Source organism: Suncus etruscus, chromosome 16 (assembly GCF_024139225.1).
Source record: "Suncus etruscus isolate mSunEtr1 chromosome 16, mSunEtr1.pri.cur, whole genome shotgun sequence".
NCBI lineage: Eukaryota > Metazoa > Chordata > Mammalia > Eulipotyphla > Soricidae > Suncus > Suncus etruscus.
In genome coordinates, this window is record NC_064863.1 from 61181899 (window position 1) to 61203925 (window position 22027).

Consider the following 22027-nt stretch of genomic DNA (forward strand, 5'->3'; position numbering starts at 1 on the left):
CTAGAGTACAGGTGGGGGTTGGGTGTGGAGGAGGAAGATTTGGGACATTGGTGATGGGAATGTTGCACTGGTGATGGGTGGTGTTCTTTACATGACTGAAACCCAAATACAATCATGTATGTAATAAATTTGTTTAAATAAAAAAGAAAGAAATAAAGATTTCTAAGTCCATAAATCAACCAAAAAAAAAAAAACCCTAAAGGTATACATGCAGATTGTGCTTAATTTTACCTGAGTCTTGATTTCTCCCTTCCATAAGCAACATGTTGTGAACAAAGTCTATTTGACATGATAGTGAGAAGTGATAAGTGTTTGTTCTGCATTCTCTGTCCAAAGAAAAACAATATTTTTATTAGAAAACTTAATTTACACCAAATGGTTACATTGATATTTTCTAGAGGCAGTATACTTATTCTTCCAATTAACAACAACAACAACAACAACAAAATAGACCTTTTAGAAACATACTGATGACAGAATCTGATCTATCATTATTTAAAAGGAATAAGGGCCAGAGCAGTGGTGCAAGCGGTAAGTCATCTGCCTGGTATGCGCTACCCTAGGATGGACAGTGGTTCAATCCCCCAACATCTCATATGATCCCCCATGCCAGGAGTGATTTCTGAGTGCATAGCCAGGAGTGACCCCTAAGCGTCATTTGGTGTGGCCCCACAAAACCAAAAATAATAAAAATAAAAGGAATAGCATTAATTGAAGAAAAATTGAGAATAAAGTAGAAAATAAATAAAATGATACCTACCTCTTTCAAAAAGCATATATCTGGGTTTAATGAGGTACAGCAGGACCCTACCATGGAGAGATAATTCTTTTCATAACTAGCTAAAAGTGACAGAGGAGCTTGTCCATAGTTAATAGAATATTCATACATAAATCTGTAGGAAATGAGAATAGAATTGATTAAAACATTTTTCAGATACTTAAGCATTTTAATGATGATAGGTTTTCTGTTAATTGATAATTATGTTAATATGTAAATTGATAGCATTGCTATACATAAATATTAATGTAAAATATTATTATCTAAAACATTAAAGATTTAGAGAAAGAAATTTAATACTAGTCACTTCCAATCAACAATGTCATTAAATACTGTGTCTTTTAATGCCTGGTGGCTTCTGTAAGTATGTCATTTTGCATCTTTATTCATTTAGTACTTCCTAGTTGTATGACTCACAGTACATGATCATGTAATAGAACACATGAAAGTAAATTTGATAGATTTACCTTCTCTTACCTCACTTAATTATTTCAGATAATTAGTAATATTTATAATTATTGATATTTGGGTCCACACCCAGCAGTGCTCAGGGATTACTCTTGGCTCTGCACTCAATAACCACTCCTCAAAGACGTCATGGACTATTATGGTAAATTGGGTATCAAATCTGGGTCAGACATGTGGAACACAAATGCCCTACCCACAGAAAGCATATGTTTAATTGTTATTCCTAATTTATTCTTCCCAATCCTTGTGAGAGTCTGAGAAACTAAACTCTCAGAAAAATTCTGTGAAAATTCACAAGAATCATAAGCCAGCCAATTTTTACTCAAATCATTAATTTCATACTAATAAAGTCAGCTTGAAAAACATTGTTCTTTTTCTTTTTCTATTTTTTATTATAATGGATGCATTTTATTTTATAAAAGTGATAATATTAAAAACTAATATATGAGGGCATGACAGGTGGCGCAAGTGGTGGGGCATTTGACTTGCATGCGCTAACCTAGGACAGCCTGCGGTTCTAACCCCTGGCATCCCATATGGTCCCCCAAGCCAGGAGCGATTTCTGAGAACATAGCCAGGAGTGACCCCTGAACGTCACCAGGTGTGGCCTTCCCAAAATAAAAGAAACTAATATATATAATTTTATAATCTGATTCCTGTGAATCTACCTCCTCATAAATATTATATTTCTTCATGAATTTGATTCACAATTTTATATAATTTTATCTCATTTATAATCTGACTACTCAAATTTTAAACAATAAGACCAAAACAATTGTTAATTTATGTCATACAATTTGTATCATATTCTCAAACATTTCTAAGAGTGAACTGAGAAATGAGGAAAAACACCATTTCTTATGCTTCACCGGAAACTAGAATTTTGTTGTTGTGCCCTTTATAAATATCATGTGGAGCATGCAAGATTCTTGGCATAAGGAGAATTATAATAGCTGCTGTCAAATATTTGGAAATACTATATGGATAGAGGATTAAAGTGATTCTGTGTCAAATAACATGAGTGCGTTGAAATTTAGGAAATTTGATTTAGTTTAAGAAAAGCAGTTATAATAATCTGTAATGACGGACATAGACTATGTTGAATGAGTCAAATTTTTGTTTGAAAGTTATCCAAATTGTTGGTGTTATGTATATATGTGTATTTATATGTATGTATATATATATATATATATATATATAAAGAGAGGGGTGTGTATATGTGTGTGGGTGCATATTTTGATATTTTTACTTCTGATGCATATTTGATATTTTAATTCTGATGAAAGCTTACTGCTCAGCAAATCCTTTGGGATCTTTCCTGAATGCCTCACAGATTTCATCATTTGTTGGTTCCACATAAGTGGGAAATTCTTGTGGTGGGTGCCTCAGTGTAGCCATGCACAGCTTTCGTTCCAGGCCCTGACTAGCACAGCACTCAGAAGTTCCTGGGTGTACTGGAAATGGAGAATCACTTTCACAGGACTTTTCGGACAAAGCTGATGTCTAGAAGGGGAGAAGAAAAATCAAGTCCACTCACATCAAATTTCTAGCCTATTTAATATAGTATCTTAGTCATTACTTTTTATTACAGTACTATTATTGACTCATACAACATTGATTTCAGAATATGGGATTAAAAATAAATTCTGTAAAAACTGCATTGTTTGCCACCAAAAGTCTAATTTATGTCCATCACCATGTATTTATATCCATATATTAATCTATATATTATACTATAATATATTATCATATAATTATTTTAATATAACATATCATATTATAATATTATTGATCATATATTATTATATAACACATTAACAATTAGACAATTATTTATATCACATATAATATATAAATAATTATATAAATAATGTGATATAATTATAATGTATAATATATATTATTATGTTATTATTAATATATATTAATTTATATCCATCACCATGTAAATATCACTTTATTTTAAAATTCCTATCAGCAACTAACACAAACTCCATGAGGATTTGTCATCAGGACATGCTGCTTAATTGTAATTATAAACGAAGTAGGGTCTTATGCTAATACAATCTCCTTAGAGTAGAATAAAAACAGAACTTTATTAATATCTAGACATTGTTATAACCCTTAGAAGCTAATTCTTCCAGTCCAGTATTTATCCAAGAGGATGTTAGCATCTATGAGAGTAAGAGGTTATTTGAAAAAACAAACACACTTGTCTATATGTACCACAGTTTCTTTAACCATTCATCTGTTGAAGGGTATGTTGGTTGTTTCCAGAGTCTTGCTATGGTAAATAGTGTTGCAATGAATATAGGTGTAAGGAAGGGTTTTTTGTAGTGTATTTTTGTGTTCCTAGGGTATATTCCTAGGAGTGGTATAGCTGGATTGTATGGGAGCTCGATTTCCAGTTTTTGGAGGACTCTCCATATCGCTTTCCATAAAGGTTGGACTAGACGACATTGAGAGATGACTTCATGAAATTTTCCTATACATGGATGTACATGGAATCTATTATGCTGAGTGAAATAAGTGAGAGACAGACAGAGAGAGAGAGAGAGAGAGAGAGAGAGAGAGAGAGAGAGAGAGAGAGAAAGAGAGAGAGAGAGAGAGAGAGAGATATGCAGAATAGTCTCACTCATCTATGGGTTTTACGTAAAATGAAAGATATTTTTGCAATAATAATTTTCAGAGACAAAAAAGAGGGGGGCTGGAAGTTACAACTCACCTCATGAAGCTCACCACAAAGAGTGATGAGTTTAGTTAAAGAAATAATTACATTGTGAACTATCCTAACAATGAGAATGCATGAGGAAAATAGAAAGCCTGTGTAGAGTACAGGCAGGGTGGGGTGGGTAGGAGGGAGATTTAGGACATTGGTGATGGGAATGTTGCACTGGTGATGGGGGGGGGGTGTTCTTTACATGACTGAAACTCAACCACAATCATATTTGTAATCAAGGTGTTTAAATAAAATATTTTTAAAAAATAAAAAAAAAGAAAAAAGAAACACACAAGCAAACAAAACCAACAAAGCTCCATGATCTTTTGCTTCCTGCTACAAACCTCCCACTGAAGCAGAGAACTTCCTTGATGCTACCCTTCAGAGACAGGTTTAGACTGAATTGAGATTGCTACTCTAGCAGGGAAGATTCTCACACCCGCCAAACAGAGTGCAAGAAGGCACCCTGTAGACCAAGACCAGGGGAGAGGGAGATATGCGCTTGATAGAGCAAACACCTGGTATTTTATAATGGAGTCTACCTCCTGTGCTCTCCAGGTCACATAAGTTACGCGCCCCCCCCCCCCCCCATGTCACTAATGTCATGTTCCCTAAGTTACTTAGGTCATGTTCCCCAGGTCACATAGTCATGTCCTCCTGGTCAGATCTGACGTGCTGCAGGTATATTTGGCCAATGAGGCCCTTCCATTCCCTTTGTTAGAGCTTCCCATGTAGGTAAATATTAACTATGTGACTGTTTAAATACTCCTGCTCTCATTTAATAGCGTCATTGCCTATAGAGACATACTAGAGACATTGTCTCAATGTCTCAATGCAGTGAAGAACTTTCTTACAACACTTCCGACTGCTGCTTCCATCCCACTTTTTGGAGGGGGATTGGTGTTTGGGTCACACCCGGTGTCGCTCAGGGCTTACTGCTGCCTCTGCACTCAGAAATCTCTCCTGGCAGGCTCGGGGGACCATATGGAATGCTGGGGATCGAACCCGGGACCTTCCATGGCTGAATGCAAGGCAAACACTCTACTGCTGTCCTATCGCGTCAGCCCCTCCACTACACTTTAGTTCAGCCAGAGCAGCTTGTCTTGAGAACTTGCTTAGGATATAACACCACACACCTATATCCATTACACTGATAACACTTCCTTTCATTTGATTAGAAGACTTCATTCTTGTGGGATTTAGTATTCTCTATATTTGTTTACTCAAGTATGCTTTAGTCTACTTTTGCATAATAGGTTGGAAAAAATAAAGAAATGCCTTGGCTACACAATGAATAAGTTAACACAGTAGTCAAATGTGATATTCTCCAAAATTCCTAAGTTTCAGAAGAGAAGCTTTGAAACAAACAGTGGCACAGTTTAATTCTCTGCCCCAAGGTTGATACAAGATTAGATAAGAGAAGGAAAGAGCACTTAAGTTCATCATCAAAGCTATTGGGACAACAAAATGCTTTTGGGTGTAATTTTCTAATGAAAAATATTAAAAGATTGGCTAGAAACAGTTATGGAAAATCTGGCTTTAATAAATGTAACAGGAGAGAAAGTATCTTGACATTTTCACACTTAAGTTTACATAATTGTTTTTTTTAAGTTAAGTTCTTTTATTTCCAAAATGGTGCTCAGGGGTTGGGGCAGGAATCCCTTGCAGCAATTCCTGGTTACATGAGCTGAGCATTCACTGCTATGGCTCAAGGATGCTCCTTTGCTCTTATCTAATAGTCCTGGTGAACACCAGGTTCACCCAAGAGGTGCTAAGGGGCCTCTGGGGCTGCACCCATCTATACTTGGGGTCATGGATTGAATCAGAGTCAGATAGTAGCCCTGTACTATCTTTCCAGTTCCTACATAAATTATTGTTTTTTCCAAGACAAACATCTGAAGATAGTTTTTTTCAGTGAAAGAAAGCCTGATATAAAAGTCCTCATTTTCTCATCTGGGCTACTGCCTATCTTCTATCGGTGTCTCAGAATATGGCAATTCTTAGAACTCTTATTATAATCCTCCTTGGTCCTTTCAGAAAATCTTTTCTCCTATTTCTTTACTTAGCAATAATTTTATTTTTATTTTATTAGAAATGTATTTTCAGTGTGTTTTATTAAAAATGTATTTTCAGGGGTCAGAGTGATAGCACAGTGAGTGGGTAGGGTGTTTGCCTTGCACGTGGCCAACCTAAGTTTGATCCCTGACATCCCATATGATCGTCTAAGCCTGCCAGAAGTGATTTTTGAGCACACAGCTAGAAGTAATCCCTGAATGTGTGACCCAAAAGCAAACAAAATAAATTGTATTTTCAAATACAACTTTTAAAGTAATGTCACATGTTTTTAAAAATTGCTTTGAACAATAAGGAAAGATCAAACCAAAAATATAACAGTGCCATGTATGTTCTTTTATGATCTCTTGTAACTTATTTCTGGTCATAGGATGAATTAGTAAATATATGAAATAAACTAGAAATAAATAATAGTATGCTCTATTAACTGTGCCTGTTTGATGTATGTTGTTTTAAGTAGAATTTTTAAGATTTTAGTTATGGGGAAATTACAAAATTACTTATGACTACATTTCAGGCAAATTTTCAACACTAATCTCTTCACCAGTGTCAGTTCCCTCTACCAATGCCCTTGATCCCTATTTGCCTCCCATTTACCAGTCTGCCTCTATAAGAATTTATATATATATATATTATATTATATGCTATATATTATAATGTTTATATTATATGTTATTATATTAAAAATAATATGAAATAAATTACAATAAAATTATTACATTTACTATTATATATTATATAATAATATTTATTATTATTATTTGCACTGTGGTTTACAGTACTATTGCTCACTACCTCCTCCTCTTGGTTGAATGCTTCCCTCTACCATAGTCCCTATCTCCTCCCTATCCTATCCCCCAGCCCTCTTACATGGAATATATCCTACTGACTACCAGCTTCTTTGTTTGCATTGTCTTTGGGTATTGTTATTTCATCCTAAAGCTTCTTTTCTTTCTCTGTTTCTTTGATTTTTATTTTTGTTTCTTTCTTTTCTTTGTTTCGTTTTGCTTTTGGATCAGACCTGGTGGTGCTCAGAGCTAACTCCTAATTGTGCTCAGACATTACACCTAGAGGGCACATACGAGTGCCTGAGATTCAACCCAGGTTGGCTATGTGCAAGTCAAATATCCTACTAGCTCTACTACTGCTCAGTCCCACAAGCTACCATTATGTTTTTTTATATCTCGTATATGAGAGAGATCATTCTGTGTCAATCTCTCTCTGACTTACTTCACTCAGCATCTGCAAAAGATTAAGTTCTTACTAATTTCATTTAAAATACCTGCAGATGGTTAGGTTGAAATGATTGTTTTTTTTTATAGATTTGGTGATGGGAGAAAATAATTATAAAAAGTATAATGTTCCATACGATCCAGCTATACCACTCCTAGGAATATACACGAGGAACACAAAAATACAATACAAAAACCCCTTCCTTACTCCTATATTCATTTGCAGCGCTATTTACAATAGCCAGACTCTGGAAACAACCAAGATGCCCTTCAACAGATGAGTGGCTAAAGAAATTGTGGTATATATACACAATGGAATGCTATGCAGCTGTCAGGAGAGATGAAGTCATGAAATTTTCCTATACATGGATGTACATGGAATCTATTATGCTGAGTGAAGGAAGTCAGAGGGAGAGAGAAAGACGCAGAATGGTTTCACTCATCTATGGGCTTTAAGAAAAATGAAAGACATTTTTAACAGTATCTCAGAGACAAGAGAGATGAGGGCTGGTAGGTGCAGCTCATGACATGAAGCTCATCACATAGAGTGATGAGTGCAGTTAGAGAGATGACTATACTGAAAACTATCATAACAATGTGAATGAATGAGGGAAGTAGAAAGCCTGTCTCGAGTACAGGTGTAGGGGGGTGGGGAGGAAGGAGATCTGGGAAATTGGTGGTGGGAATGTTGCCCTGGTGAAGGGGGGTGCTCTTTACATGACTGTAATCATACAAATATAATCATGTTTGTTATCACAGTGTTTAAATAAAGATAATTATAAAAAAGTATAATGTTCATTAAGCTAATATAAAATAAAAGAATAATTGGATAGAACTTGTACCCTGTCAGATCTCCAAAACACATTTTTAGGCTAACTGCTACAGATTTGAGCAAGGAAAATTATTTTTCTATTAAAAGCCTCTACCAAGATGCAACTATCATTTTCTTCACCATTTTTACTCATGTGATTGTCAATTGTCATATTATTGTCAGTTTAGTTTTCATTTCCTTAATTGTCACTGAATCATGAATCATTTTTCATGTTCCTGTTGACCCTTTGTGTGCCTCAGGGTTCACTCCTAATGGTGCTCAGAGGGCTTTGTAGGGTTCATGGGATTGAATTTGGGTTGCTCTCTCATGCAAGGCAAGTACTATCTCTGCCTCTTCATCTTCCTATAATGGCCTACTAAAGACATGACCACTCATATAAACCTACACGTTTGTCATAGCAGTCAGGGTCAGCTCCTTCAGCACAGCAAGCTTCTGTCAAGGAGACAACTTCGTTTATCAGATGCTTGATTTGTTCAAATGTGCCACTGGGAAATTTTCTGCTGTATAGGATTATTGATCTGAGAAAAAAACAAAGTCAGTTGTAATTAGTTGATCATTTTTCCACATTTTCTAATAGAAAACAGAGTTTGTTTATTCTTTTAAAATAATTTCTTTTATGGGTTGGCACAGCCAACCCAGGGGTTACTCCTGGCTATGTGCTCAAAAAATCGCTCCTGTCTTGGGGTATCATATGGGGTGCTGGGGGATAAAATTGCTGTCAGTCCTAGGCTAGCATGGGCAAGGCAGACATCTTACCGCTTGAGCCCATTGCTTCAGACTCTTTTTTAAAATAATTTCAAAGAATTTCTGCATAAATGAAGGTGACTTTAGATAGATTACTTTACTTGTAATGATGTAGAAGTTGATTTTGAAGGTTCTTTATCTAAGCATCCTAATATTCTTTTTTATTCTCTTTCTTCATCCCTTAAATTCTTCAGTCTTGTGTTTATTTAACCTCACCGAAGTCCTAGCTTTTGTTTTTACCTTCAAAGAATATAATTACTTATTTTCTTATCAACAAAGTTATTGATAAGAGTCTTATGCAATAGTACTAATAATTTCACTAATAAAAGTAATATTTGAATGATTTCTATTTTAAGACAGTGCTGACCACAGAGACTTGGGGTCTCCCTCTTCTTCGCAGAATCCATTACACCTTCCATACCTTACACAGTTTAATTCAAACTCATTCAAACACAGATTCATTCAATCAAGAGAAAGATAGAGGACCAGTACTTACAAAGATGTAAAGCCATCTTTTCCCAGATTGGCAAATTCCTTGCAAACTTTTTCTTTTTCATAATCTTTGCCTAGGAAGCAGTAATAAAAGAAAATTTTCTTATCTTTTTTAAACAAATTTTACAGTAAATATGCATGTATAGGGCTGGAGAGACAGTACAGTTATTAAGAAACTTTTCTTGTCAAGCTCTATTCTTGATACCCATATAGTCCCCTAAACTTCTCCAGGAAAGATCATTTCTGAATATAAAGTCAGGAGTAAGCCCTAAATACCACCAGGTATAGCCTTCATACTCCCTGTGAATGGTTCTTTGCATCTTTGCATGTATATATTTCTTTTTGGTTTTTGGGTCATACCCGGCAGCGCTCAGGGGTTACTCCTGGCTCTATGCTCAGAAATAGCTCCTGGCAGGCTTGGGGGACCATATGGGATGCTGGGATTCGAACCACCGACCTTCTGCATGCAAGGCAAATACATTACCTCCATGCTATCTCTCCGGCCCCATGTTTCATATTTTTACAGTATCAATTCTTACTGTATATTTAAGTTTTTGATAAAATTTACTTTGGGGTGCATTTCTAGCTTTCACATGATTGATAGAATAATGTGACATATTTATACACATCTACTTATGTTATGAATATTTCTGTGGTGCTAGTGATCACATCCAGAGTTTCTCATATGCACAGTATGTGTTCTACCACAGAATTAGACTTCCAGCCCCTGCCATATTCTAGCAACAGAAATCTGATTTAATACTGAGTGTAGCTGTTAGCTGATATACCAAGTAGGAGTCATTACCTATTAATATGGCAATCTTTCTTAGTTCCCATCTTTATAATAGTGCTAAAATGTAACTTTTAAAGTTTATTTTATTTAAATAGAATGTATCACATTGTTGACAGTGCTGATGGTAATACATTTGTTTTCAGATAAGTGGGAGTGAAATTATTTTAAAAAATAAAAGAAAGAAAAATAAGAAGGAAGAGAAGTAAAAGGGAAAAAAAGTATAATGAGAATCAAATTTGTGAAAATGAATGTATGTCCAATGAAGCCATCAAGTCATTGTCGAAAGGTTTAGTAAGCTATTGTTGCTAGCTGACCATTTTGTTACATCATTTGTTTCTGAACATTAGGCGACTTCAGCTACACATTGGCATCTAAAATGGTATGTTCCTAGGGGTTGACAGAATTAAACAGAAATGCAATTGTTGCATTGTCAAGGATTTTCAAGCACAATTGCTGTTTCTGTGGCGTTTGTGGGTCTTATTTTCTACTGCCAAGTCTTCCACAAGTATGAGAAGGCAGGGGGAAGGTTCCTGCACTCACTTCAAAAAAAGTCCTGGTGATATCAGCCCAAATACTGGCAAACCTGTCGTTTTGGTCAGATTATGTCACTGCAAACAGTAATAGAGGACTGATGATTCAGGGCTATAGGAAAAGCAGCAATTTTTAGTAAGGGGTGAAGAAAGCATGGTTTCAGTAGGAAGGTGGCTTGGTCTGCCTTCTCCTTCTGAGATTGGCAGTTTTCAGCTGTGTGGCCAGTGTATCCAGGGAACACTGTGTGACCAGTGCACAGCATGGTTTATATCTCTTTCAAGAACAGAGTGAATCTGTAGAGCTGGCTGGGTATAGACTTGGTGACTACACATGGAGGCCTAAAATGTAATTTTTAAATTTCATCCTCCTTTCTATGCTTCAGTTTTTAAAAAAAGACAACTTTGTAACATGGTGCTTAAATAATAAAATCATTAATAAAAAATAAGGACAAAAAATAGAGCTGGAGGGATAATATAGCAGGTAGGGTGCTTGTCTTTCACGTGACTGACCTGGGTTCAATCTGAGGCACCCTATGTAGTCCCTAGTCCCCTCCAGGAGTAATTTGTGAACAGAGTCAGGAACAATTTCCGAACATCTCTAGGTGCGCCCCCCTCCAAAAAAAAAAAAAAAAAGGAACAAAATAATAAGTGAAATAATAGACTAAATTCTGTTAATGGTGTGTAAGTGTTACCAATTTTGTTTCATTATCCAGCTGAGACAAAAGATAAAAAAATTATGGAAAGACTGGCAGTATGACAGTTCTGGTAGAAAAATTGTAAGTGCAACTCCTCAATTCAAGCAGCATGGGCCACTGTTTTTCCCATCCTCCAATACCACTGGGTGTTCAAACAGCATTAAATTCTGGTTCCCTTGCACTGAACTGCCAATTCTTGAACAAGAATCTCAGTGAGGCCTTGAACCTCCAGTACACTGATTGGGTTGAATCCCCCTCCAAAAATAATAGCCTGATCCAACAAAAGAAGGGACGATGGCTAAGAAGCTGTGCTGTGGTCAGTTGACTTGATATCTAGATAAAAAGAAAAAAGTAAAAGATCAAGCTGACTTGGTGCTATTCTTAAACATGTGGTGTGTTTGTGAGTGTGTGTGTGTGTGTTTTCTCCTCAAAATATGTAGTCTAGAGAGGAATGGTCTACCAATGGTGGGTAGTACTGTGCAATGTCAGATAATTTGAAAACCATTGGACCAAAGAGGGGGAGTCTGAGGGAGCAACGGAATGTGAGAGTTTCCCAAAGTGCTGCAAATATAGTGACATATTAAATTACCAAAGAACGAACAAATGGAGAATGTAAGCAAAGATATATCACTACTGAGAAAATGCTAGTAGCTCACCAAGGTGCCCTTTGATTTATTTTTTATTGTTGCTTAATATCTTATGGTTGTCTCTTCTTTCCCTGTTTTGAAGATATCAAAAGCAGAAGATGAAATAGATAGAGGAAAAGAGAGAAATTTTACATGTTTTTTCCTCCATAGTCAAGTCAATAGATCCAAATAGGCCTATTTTGGGAAATAGCTTCCACTTTAAATGTATTTACCATTTGATTACATATAAACAAATGAAATAGTTCCAAAGTAGTTGTAAGGTGGTGTTTATTTCAAATCTCTGAGGGGGGTGGAGAGTGATAGCACAGTGGTAGGGTGTTTGCTTTGTAGGAAGCCGACCCATGAAGAACAGATCCTCGTTCTAGCCCTGGCATCCCATATATGGTCTCCATATGAGGCTGCCAGGAGTAATTTCTGAACACAGAACCAGGAGTAACCCCTGAGTACCACCGGGTGTAGCCCCAAAACAAAAACAAAGTACAAAAAATCCCACAAGCAAACAAGTCTCAAAGACCTTATTTTTTAAAGCGAACAAAAGACTTCATTACTCTACACTTACATTCTTTCAAATGGCAGGCAAAAACTAGTTTTCACAGGAGGTAAGTGTGTGTGTGTGTGTGTGTGTGTGTGTGTGTGTGTGTGTGTGTGTGTGTGTGTGTATAAGAGAGAAAGAACTGCTTGCTCAATATACTTACTATATTACTTGTAAATAAAAACATGGACAGTAGACTAGTGTCTGTATTCCCTGATTCATAATTTATACAAATTAAATCTAGGAAACTGACTTTTTGGCATTATATTATTTAAAAAGAAGGTCATGAATATATAATAAATGATTCAATTCCTGTTTTGAGAGTTAATTTTTTTTATTAAAAGTTAAAATTTAGAATTCATTTCTTAGATGTAATGGCAAAAAGCTCATAGTGATAAAATAACCTTTATGGCATAAAACTTTTTCTATTTCTTTGAGACTACTGAAAGTATATTATTGAGGTGAGAATCAAAATAGAAGGAACAAAAAACATTCTTGAAAACGTCTTATAATTAGCCAATTCAAAAGAATGCTATTAAAGTCACACAGAAATTTTCACTCTTTTCTGTGAAGTAAACTGAGAGAGGATTCATCTAAAATCTACGAGTCAATGGAATATGCAGATTCACTGCAGTAAATCTGTCAAATCTGAGGACCTCCACCTCCGCATTGAATACATTTTCGAAATGTATTGGCTAATTTGCAAGCTTGGACATTGTAACAACTTCAGAAGGTCAAAGTAAGACAGATATTTTCCATTAATCATTAAGAGTATTCTATGAGACTGAAGATAGGGCTTGGTGGAAAATTCAGGATAAAAGTATCCTCTAGTTTAAAGAATTATAACATTATCATACCAATTGTGTTATAACTGTGACTAATTCAAAACGGAAATATTCATCTTTTTGAAAGGAAAGTATTTTGTTTTAAATATTTTAATAGTTTAAATATTCAAATAGTTTAGATTACTATAAGTAAAGAAAATATTTCTTTTGGGGGGTATTTGGGCCACACCGGTAATGGTCAGGGATTACTCCTGGCTCTGTGCTCAGAGCCATTGCTCAGAGCGATTGCTCCTAGCTTGGAGGGACTATATGGGACACTGGGGATCAAACCCAGGTTCGTTCTGGGTCAGCAGTGTTCAAGGCAAATGCCCTTCTGCTGTGCTATCGCTCTGGCCCCAAGAAAATAATTCTAAATTAAATATAATACTGCTTATAACTCTTAAGACATGAGGAATAATACAATATTCTTAGAAATATAGAAAGAAATTATGTAGCTTTCCTCACAGTTTACTGTTTTAAGACAAAAGAACTCTAATAAGTACTTGAGAATTTAATTCATAAAAATTAATCTAGCTTAATAATATCTTTCAATAAAATTGAAGATTTTTGTTGATAGTCTTTCTCTCTGGATAAAAGAGGAGTTCCTAAGCAGTGTTCAGGTGCTAAGGGGAGCATTCTCAACCAAAACCAGCCTTGCTGTGATGGTTCAATACTTTGTTCTGGCCCAGCATTTTTGGGAAGAATTGCTGGGTCAGGCTATGTAGTGTTAGGAACAAAACTCAGTGCCTAGAGGATAAAAAAAAACATGGTCTTCAGATCTTTCAGTTATCACCCAGACCCCTTGTTGAATCTTTTATTGTCACTAGTCAATAAATCACAATGTAAAATCCTGTGTTTAAAATGAGACATTGCAGTTAAACACTGAGAAATATTATTTCTAGCCTTTAAGCTTCATATTTCTCACTTCATCAAAGTTTCACTCAGTGTGTTCTGGGAACATTATGTATGCATGTGGAGTAAATGAAGACTTCAGATTATCTCCGAAAACTTTTGTCAACTCTTTGTATTTGTATAACACATTAGAATTCAAAGGTGTTACATTTTATTTAGAATGCAAAAAGAATCAGAAAATAGTGGGAAAGGACTGCATAAGACTTCAAGTAATTTTAGGAACATTTTGTTAAAATAATCATTCTTGGCAAAACAAAAGGAGTAAAACTCAAATGGGGAGATTTGATAAAGTTATGAAGTAATATATGAGTAAAATTGGCCATATAAAAATAGCCAATAGAGGAAGCTATTGTCCTATGTTTCTCTCAAATGGATAACTAGGATATATTTCTTAATAAAAGATGATATATTCAAAGAGAAGGGTACAATTTGTAAGACTAATTAAACATATTACCAATGTTCTCATCTTCCAAGAGAAAAACAAATTATGAAAAATAGATGCAATATGATAATCATGAATTGGTTTCTTATTCTACAGACATTTGCTTAATGTTTCTCTTTAACATCAGTTGAGGTCACTTTGATTTGTACAATTCTATCTCAAGTGATGTGTAAACTACATACCCTGTTCCTTAATGAGTTAGTCAGTTGTTATTAAGACATGATCTGGACTTTGTTTACAACCCCGGTAAATATTGACATAATCTTGTGACACTGATGAAATTTTTCACAATCAAATGCCCCATTAGCACCAAATGCTTACACAATTTTTGAGAATTTCTTTGTTATTTTTTTCCAGGAGATTGTCCTGTTTCTACCTACATTGTGAAATATCTCTGGAAAGTCATAGATATTTTGAGCTTTTGAGACCAAATTTATTTACTTTTTTGGAAACTTTTAATGGCTCATGCTTTTCACCCTTCTTAAACACATATGAGTAATTACAGTTTACATCTATAAATAGATGATTGAATTGATGATTGAATTATATTTTGCATTTCCATGCTTCATTTAATTTCTTGTTATCCACTTTCTCCCTCCCTCTCTCCTTCCTTCCTTCTTATCCTTTCTTCTTTCCTTCCCTCTCCTCCCTCATCTTTGTCTTTCTCTTTCTTTCCTTCTTTCTTCTCTTTCCTTCTTTCTTCTTTCCTTCTTTCTTTCCTTCTTTCTTTCTTTCTTCTCTTTCTTCTTTCTTTCTTTCTTTCTTTCTTTCTTTCTTTCTTTCTTTCTTCTTTTCTTTCTTTCTTTCTTTCTTTCTTTCTTTCTTTCTTTCTTTCTTTCTTTCTTCTTTCCTTTCTTTTCTTTCTTTTTCTTCTTTTTCTTTCTTTCTTTCTCCCCGCAAATTAAATGTTTGTAATATTATAATCTTTAATTTATTAAATTCTTTATTTATTTTTATTTACCAAATCTTGGTTGGTATTTGTAGCTTACTCCTGGCTCTCTACTCAAGTAGCAAATTCTGGAGGATCTTGGGGGCTCATATGCAGTATTGGGAATAGAACTGGGGCTAGCCATGTGTGGAGATAAGTACTACCTGTACTATCTCTTTTCTCCCAAACCCTTTTGAAGACTATGGATTGAACTGTTTATTCAAAAAGGCTCTGTTAATATATTTTTATCATTTTGCTTCACAAATTAAACATTGCTAGGCTAATTTAAAAACCTCGTTTAATTAATTGATAAGATTACTGATATATTACTAAATCTCTGTCACTAATCATCACTTAAAAACATATAATTTTTCAAACTTTATTTATCTTTATTAACATTTTTAATTATATTAAGCACCATGACTTTTCATGTTGATTTTTGGGAGGCATGATGCATTTCTCAGTGTTTGAATTCATGGACTGAAATATAATACTTTACTAAACCTAGAGATCTACAGATCATCTGAGAAGCACAAAATTTATCTTAGTAGATGAAAAACATCAAAAAGAAATTAAATGAACCTCTTTCATCAATGAAATAAGAAAAATTTTATTTTTAGATTCTTTTTTAAAGCACTGTGATTTTTTTATTATGAGAACAAAGATGCAAAGAAAGAGGACAAGTTCAAAGTTACAGTGGGGAAGACAATCATACGTAAACAGAATTCTCAGAAGAAACCCCCTGATGACATCTTAATTTTGAACTTTCAGCCAAAAAAAAATTTAAGAAAAATAAAACAAAACACATGAAAATTGCTTTGTCCCGCAAGCCCCCAGATTGTAATACATTACTGTATAACATTTTTTTTTTTGTTTTTTTTTGGGCCACACCCATTTGATGCTCAGGGGTTACTCCTGGCTAAGCGCTCAGAAATTGCCCCTGGCTTGGCGGGGACCATGTGGGATGCCAGGAGATCGAACAGCAGTCACGATATTTCCTTGGCTAGTGCTTGCAAGGCAGACACCTTACCTCTAGTGCCACCTCACCGGCCCCACTGTATAACATTTCTTAGTAGTACACAAAGCAATCTAAAGCCACAAAATTTATGGAATTCCTTTAACATTGAAGGCATAGTATTTAATTTTTACAGTTCCATGCACATGCATATTAATTTAATTTAACCTTAAAAGTTTAAGTGTTTTTTTTAAGGATTAGAGTCAAAGGAGCACAGCAAAAATGGTGTTAGAGTGGCAATTGTTGTTTGCATAGGCCCAGCAAAATATGAAAAACAGCAAAAATTCATTTTAGATTCTTAAACTAAAGCAAAATAAATACAATAGAAGACATATTTAATGGTTGTAGAGAAATAATAATTGTGATGGCCTTATAGACTCAAACTAATGTCCTGTGCTCACAATAGGTGTTGGTAACCCATACATATAAATATTATAACTTTAACTTTAACGGAGGCACTCTGCTACACTCTTTTAATTACATCTCTACAGATATAAGAATCTTATCTCTAACATTTTTACAAAGTGAATATAGGGGATCAGGATTATCTTTTCCACCTTCTGGATAATAGAGTCTGATCCTCTGTATCCTGACATGGATGCATTGCTGGAGTGAGTTTTAAAGCAACACATCATGGTAGTTTTTTCCTTTTTTGGTGGGAGACACATACACATATTTAAATATATATATTTGTGTCAGGTTTAAGAACTTTGTTTTTACATATAAATTGTTTTTATGAGAAAGTATCTGTTAATTTCTAAATAATGAAAATTAACTTCATGCATATATTGTCATAGATTTGAGATTAATGGAGTTTAGAATCATACTTAATGACATGCAAAATTTAGTCCTGCATTTCTAAAGCCTTAAATTATAACTGTGAGTTAGGGAAAACTTTATTCTTTCTTTTCATATCCTTCCTTCCTTTTTTTTTTTTTTTGCAAGTACAAAGGCAAGTGAATGGACTGAATCTCAGCCAAGTGCTTTGGTATCAAAATAGAAAACTAAATATAAATAAAAATGCAGCCATCAGAAGAGATAAAGTCATGAAATTTTCCTATACATGGATGTATATGGAATCTATTATGCTGAGTGAAATAAGTCAGAGAGAGAGAGATAAACAGAATGGTCTCACTCATCTATGGGTTTTGAGAAAAATAAAAAAACATTTGTGTAATGATTCTCAGAGACAAAATAGAGGAGGACTGGAGGGTTCAGCTCTTGACATGAAGCTCACCACATGGATCGTTTAGTGCAGTCACAGAAATAATTACACTGAGAACTATCATAACAAAATGTGACTGAATGAGGGAAATAGAAAGCCTGTCTAGAGTACAGGCCTGTGTGGGGTGGGGAGGAAGGACATTTGGGATATTGGTCAAGGGAATGTTGTACTGGTGAAGGATTTTATATATATATATATATATATATATATATATATATATATATATATATGTGTGTGTGTGTGTGTGTGTGTGTGTGTGTGTGTGTGTGTGTGTGTGTGTGTGTGTATTATAAAATCAAAAAAAAAAAAGAAAAGATAAGGCCTCCCAATTCTTACCACAGGCTTTGTTCTTTACACTGACTGTATAGAAAGAGGAGGTACAGTAAATGCACCCCTTATATACCTCAACGTAGGTTCTTTGCCTGGTCTGTAGTGTGAATTAGGGGACAAAAAAGTAAATATAAATAATACTCATAGACATTTGCAAAAACATTTAGAAAACACGGTGAGACTATGTTCTCTTTAATCAAAAAATCTTTGTGCTTTAAAATCTTTTAGGAAAATATATCTAATTTTTATTTTAGGACTCAAGTAGCTGGTACAGTTCTAAATATTTGACTGTTCAAAGATAAAAACAGTTCATGAATATATATATATTCATGCAATATAAATTTGTGATGACTGAAATAACATGTTAAATAACAAGTTTATGACATCTCATATTTCTATAATTTATGTTTAAACATAAACTAGACATAGTGATATATTTTCAAAATTTAGCCATGCATGCCTATCTCTTTTTTTTTTTTTTTTTTTTTTGGTTTTTGGGCCACACCCGGTGACGCTCAGGGGTTACTCCTGGCTATGCGCTCAGAAGTCACTCCTGGCTTGGGGGACCATATGGGACCCCGGGGGATCGAACCGCGGTCCGTCCTAGGCTAGCGCAGGCAAGGCAGGCACCTTACCTCTAGCGCCACCGCCTGACCCCGCCTATCTCTTGATTATTTTGATCATTTTGTTAAATTCAGAACACTGATCCTGAATTTTATGACCAATCTTTTTTGACTTCACTAATCACATTTTTAAGTTTTATATTGTATTCTAATAACTTGGCTTGCAAAGAAGAAAGGGATTTGATTGGAGAGCTGTTACAATAGATAAGTAAAGGAAAACTAGTATATGGAATGTAATGGATATGTATATTTATAAAAATGTTTAGAGACCTTAAACTAGGTATTGTATAGGTAAATGAGAAAAAAGAAAAGATGTGAGATTCCATACAAATAAAATGGAAAGATCTAAAAAACATACCAACAAGTCATAATATCAGAATCTCACAGGGCAGAGAACTGCATAAAGACAAAATAGTAGTTGGCATTGATAAGGAAATTGAAAACAAAAAGAGAAGTAAAAGAATGAAAGAAAATATATAGTTCTTAATGAAAAATGTAAGAAAAATCTCCAAATTATAGGAATACCAGAATGTGAAGCTAAAGGGAAAGGGGATGAACAAAAAGAGGAACAGGTATTGGTGAGAACATGCATAAATTCACAAACATAAAAATTATGCCCAGCCTCCTATCAGGCCAATGTCACAGATAGAAATTAACCATAAATAAATGTGTAGAAATTCTGTTTGGAGACTGAAAAATATGCTGCTAAATAACAGCTGGAGTAAAGAGAAAATTAAAGAAGAAATAAAAAGATTCCTTGAGACTAATGATAATGAAGAGACAAGTCACCAAAATCTAAGGAATATAGAAAAGCAATACTTCAGTGAAAATTCATAACAATGCAGCCCTACATTAGAAAGAAAAAGATAAAACTGACAACCAAATGCACACATTAAATGTCTAGATAACCAAAAAAAAAATTAATTCTAATACTACTAAAATAAAACAAATAATAAAGAACAGAAATCAATGATATAGAAGCCAATGAAATACAAAAAATAAAATGAAATCAAGAGCTCCTGGTTTTTCAATATAATAAATAATATAGTTTTTATTCCTGATATGAGCCAATATTTATATTGAGCATTCTATTAAAGAACCCTATTTAAAACCCTATCTCTCTCTGAGGATTGGGCTCAGTTTATTTGGGGGGGCATAGTATCTTTTGAGGAAATACACTTTTATTAATTTGTTATTTATGTCAAATCCATAATATTCATAAGGATTCATAACTTCAGGACCTATAGATCAGCAAAAAAATATTTAAGCAACTAAAGTAAATAAGGGAAAACTTATATAAAAAGAATAATGCTATAAGTAAGATTATTAAAATTAATGTTAATAGCCTGAAATTTGATACATATTTCTTTTTACTGGTTATATATTATATATGTAAATTAATTATTTGAGTGAGATTTTTAAAATTTAGTCACTATGAGTTACAAAATTGTTCATGATTGATTGGATTTTTTCAGACCAGTATTTCAGTATCAATTCCTTTACTAGACACTACTGAGTGACATTATTAACTATACTTAATGAAAATTTTTATTAGTTTTAGCAGAAAAAAACTAGAATTTCTTATAAGCTTTCAAAAGTTCGTCAGAAAAGTGAATTGTAGCTCATTAAGAGAAAGTTCTAAGTTATAAAATTCATAAAATTGTATATAACATGTAATTTAAATTTATTATATTTAAATAAAAGATAGACACCTTAAAAACAATTTTAATTTATAATTTAGCTTAATTATCTTATTTCACTACTATTGCAGGTTATTTTGTCTGGTATATTTTAGAAACTATAACGTGATTTCAAATTGTTTATATTCAATATTCCTTGAAAATCAAAGAAAACTTTTTAAATCAACTTTATACATTAATACAGTTTTGTACAATTCTGCTACATTGGTTTGAATGGAAATAAAAATTTAAAATTTGAAAATGTTCACCAATGAACCATTCTCCACTTAAACGTCTTTATTTTTTAAGCAATTAAATCTAATATTCAGTGATTTTCTACATCCTGATTATCAAAGTCATGTGGAATAGAAAACAAGCATATTCATTTTCCTTTTTTTAGATCCCTGAATTATTTTTCTATTCAAAATAGCACACATATAATATGTGAGTTCAGGTTAATCCTTCTTAACTTTTCCTCCTTATTCAATATCTTCCCTATTTTCCACACTTTCTTTCAGTATTTTAAATAAATCAGAAGATAAAGCATTCCTGTCTATATATAGAGTACTGGAAGTCATACCTCTCTCTAGAGCATGAACACCTGCTAGAGCAAGCAAGAGAATTAGGACCCTCTTCATTCTCCTGCTGGCAAGTCCTGCTACAGTTATCCAGTAAAAAAAAATGCAGTTATAAAGAAGCTATTTCCCTTATTAAGATTCCCAACTATGAACTAATCAATTATTAATCTTTGTTCAGAAGCAAGGGTTGTCATCCTTGGCCTACAAAAGATGATTTCCTCAATCAAGGCAAATAGACATACTGAAATGATATGGTAGAATAGTCTAGGAGCTATTAATCATTAACTTTGTTAGACTGCAAAAAGGTTGTATGTAGATTATTTTATGCTGGTGTATTGTACTAAAAATCTCATGATTTCTCAGGCACATCTCTCTTTCTAGGCTTCTGAGTTATCTTTAGATTATTCTTTTCTCATGATAAATAAAGGAAGACTTAGAAATTGCCTCTCTTGTTCGGACTCTTAAAATCTCATATTAGGGCATTACAAAAAAAATGGAGAAATCAGCTCATCAAAATTTTTCAAAAATTCTTTTGCTTTGAAGCATACCAGGCAGTACACAGGAATCTGTGTACAAAGCAAGTACCTTAACTTCTGAGCTATCTCTCAAACCCTTCAAATACCCTCAATGCTACAAAAATAGTTTCACTGAAGATGATGGTGGCACAGTACTTTATATGCTACTTATTGTTTCTAAAAGTGGGGAAAGCATATACCTAACACAACACCTAGAAGGATGCTAAATGATTTTGAGAAAAAAAAGAGTCTCAGGTGCAACTTTTAGCTTTTTAATTTTAAGAATATAGATTTACTTACTGTGCCTATGCAAAAAAAAAAAAAGGGGGGGGAGCACAAAACTTTGCCACACCAGAACTCCTCCCTTTGTTTTCTTTTTATTTATTTATTTTCATTTTCTCTTTTTTCTTTCTTTTCTTTT

General features: G+C 34.0%; 1 protein-coding gene and 1 non-coding gene across 2 annotated transcripts in view; one reads left to right on the forward strand and one right to left on the reverse strand.

Annotated features, from left to right (window-relative positions):
• GC (GC vitamin D binding protein) overlaps positions 1-21204 on the reverse strand; it is a 42564-nt gene extending 21360 nt beyond the window's left edge. The window contains exons 1-6 of the mRNA XM_049789916.1: positions 21094-21204; positions 9343-9412; positions 8488-8620; positions 2538-2749; positions 761-893; positions 232-326 (exon numbers count right to left, since the gene is read on the reverse strand). Of these exons, the coding sequence (XP_049645873.1) occupies positions 232-326; positions 761-893; positions 2538-2749; positions 8488-8620; positions 9343-9412; positions 21094-21151 (701 nt within the window). The 5' untranslated portion in view covers positions 21152-21204. The remainder of the gene's footprint in view (positions 1-231; positions 327-760; positions 894-2537; positions 2750-8487; positions 8621-9342; positions 9413-21093) is intronic.
• Positions 18201-18333, forward strand: LOC126032734 (small nucleolar RNA SNORA51). The gene has a single exon (XR_007503952.1). It is a non-coding gene; the product is annotated as a small nucleolar RNA SNORA51 (small nucleolar RNA).
• Positions 21205-22027: the final 823 nt, after the last annotated feature.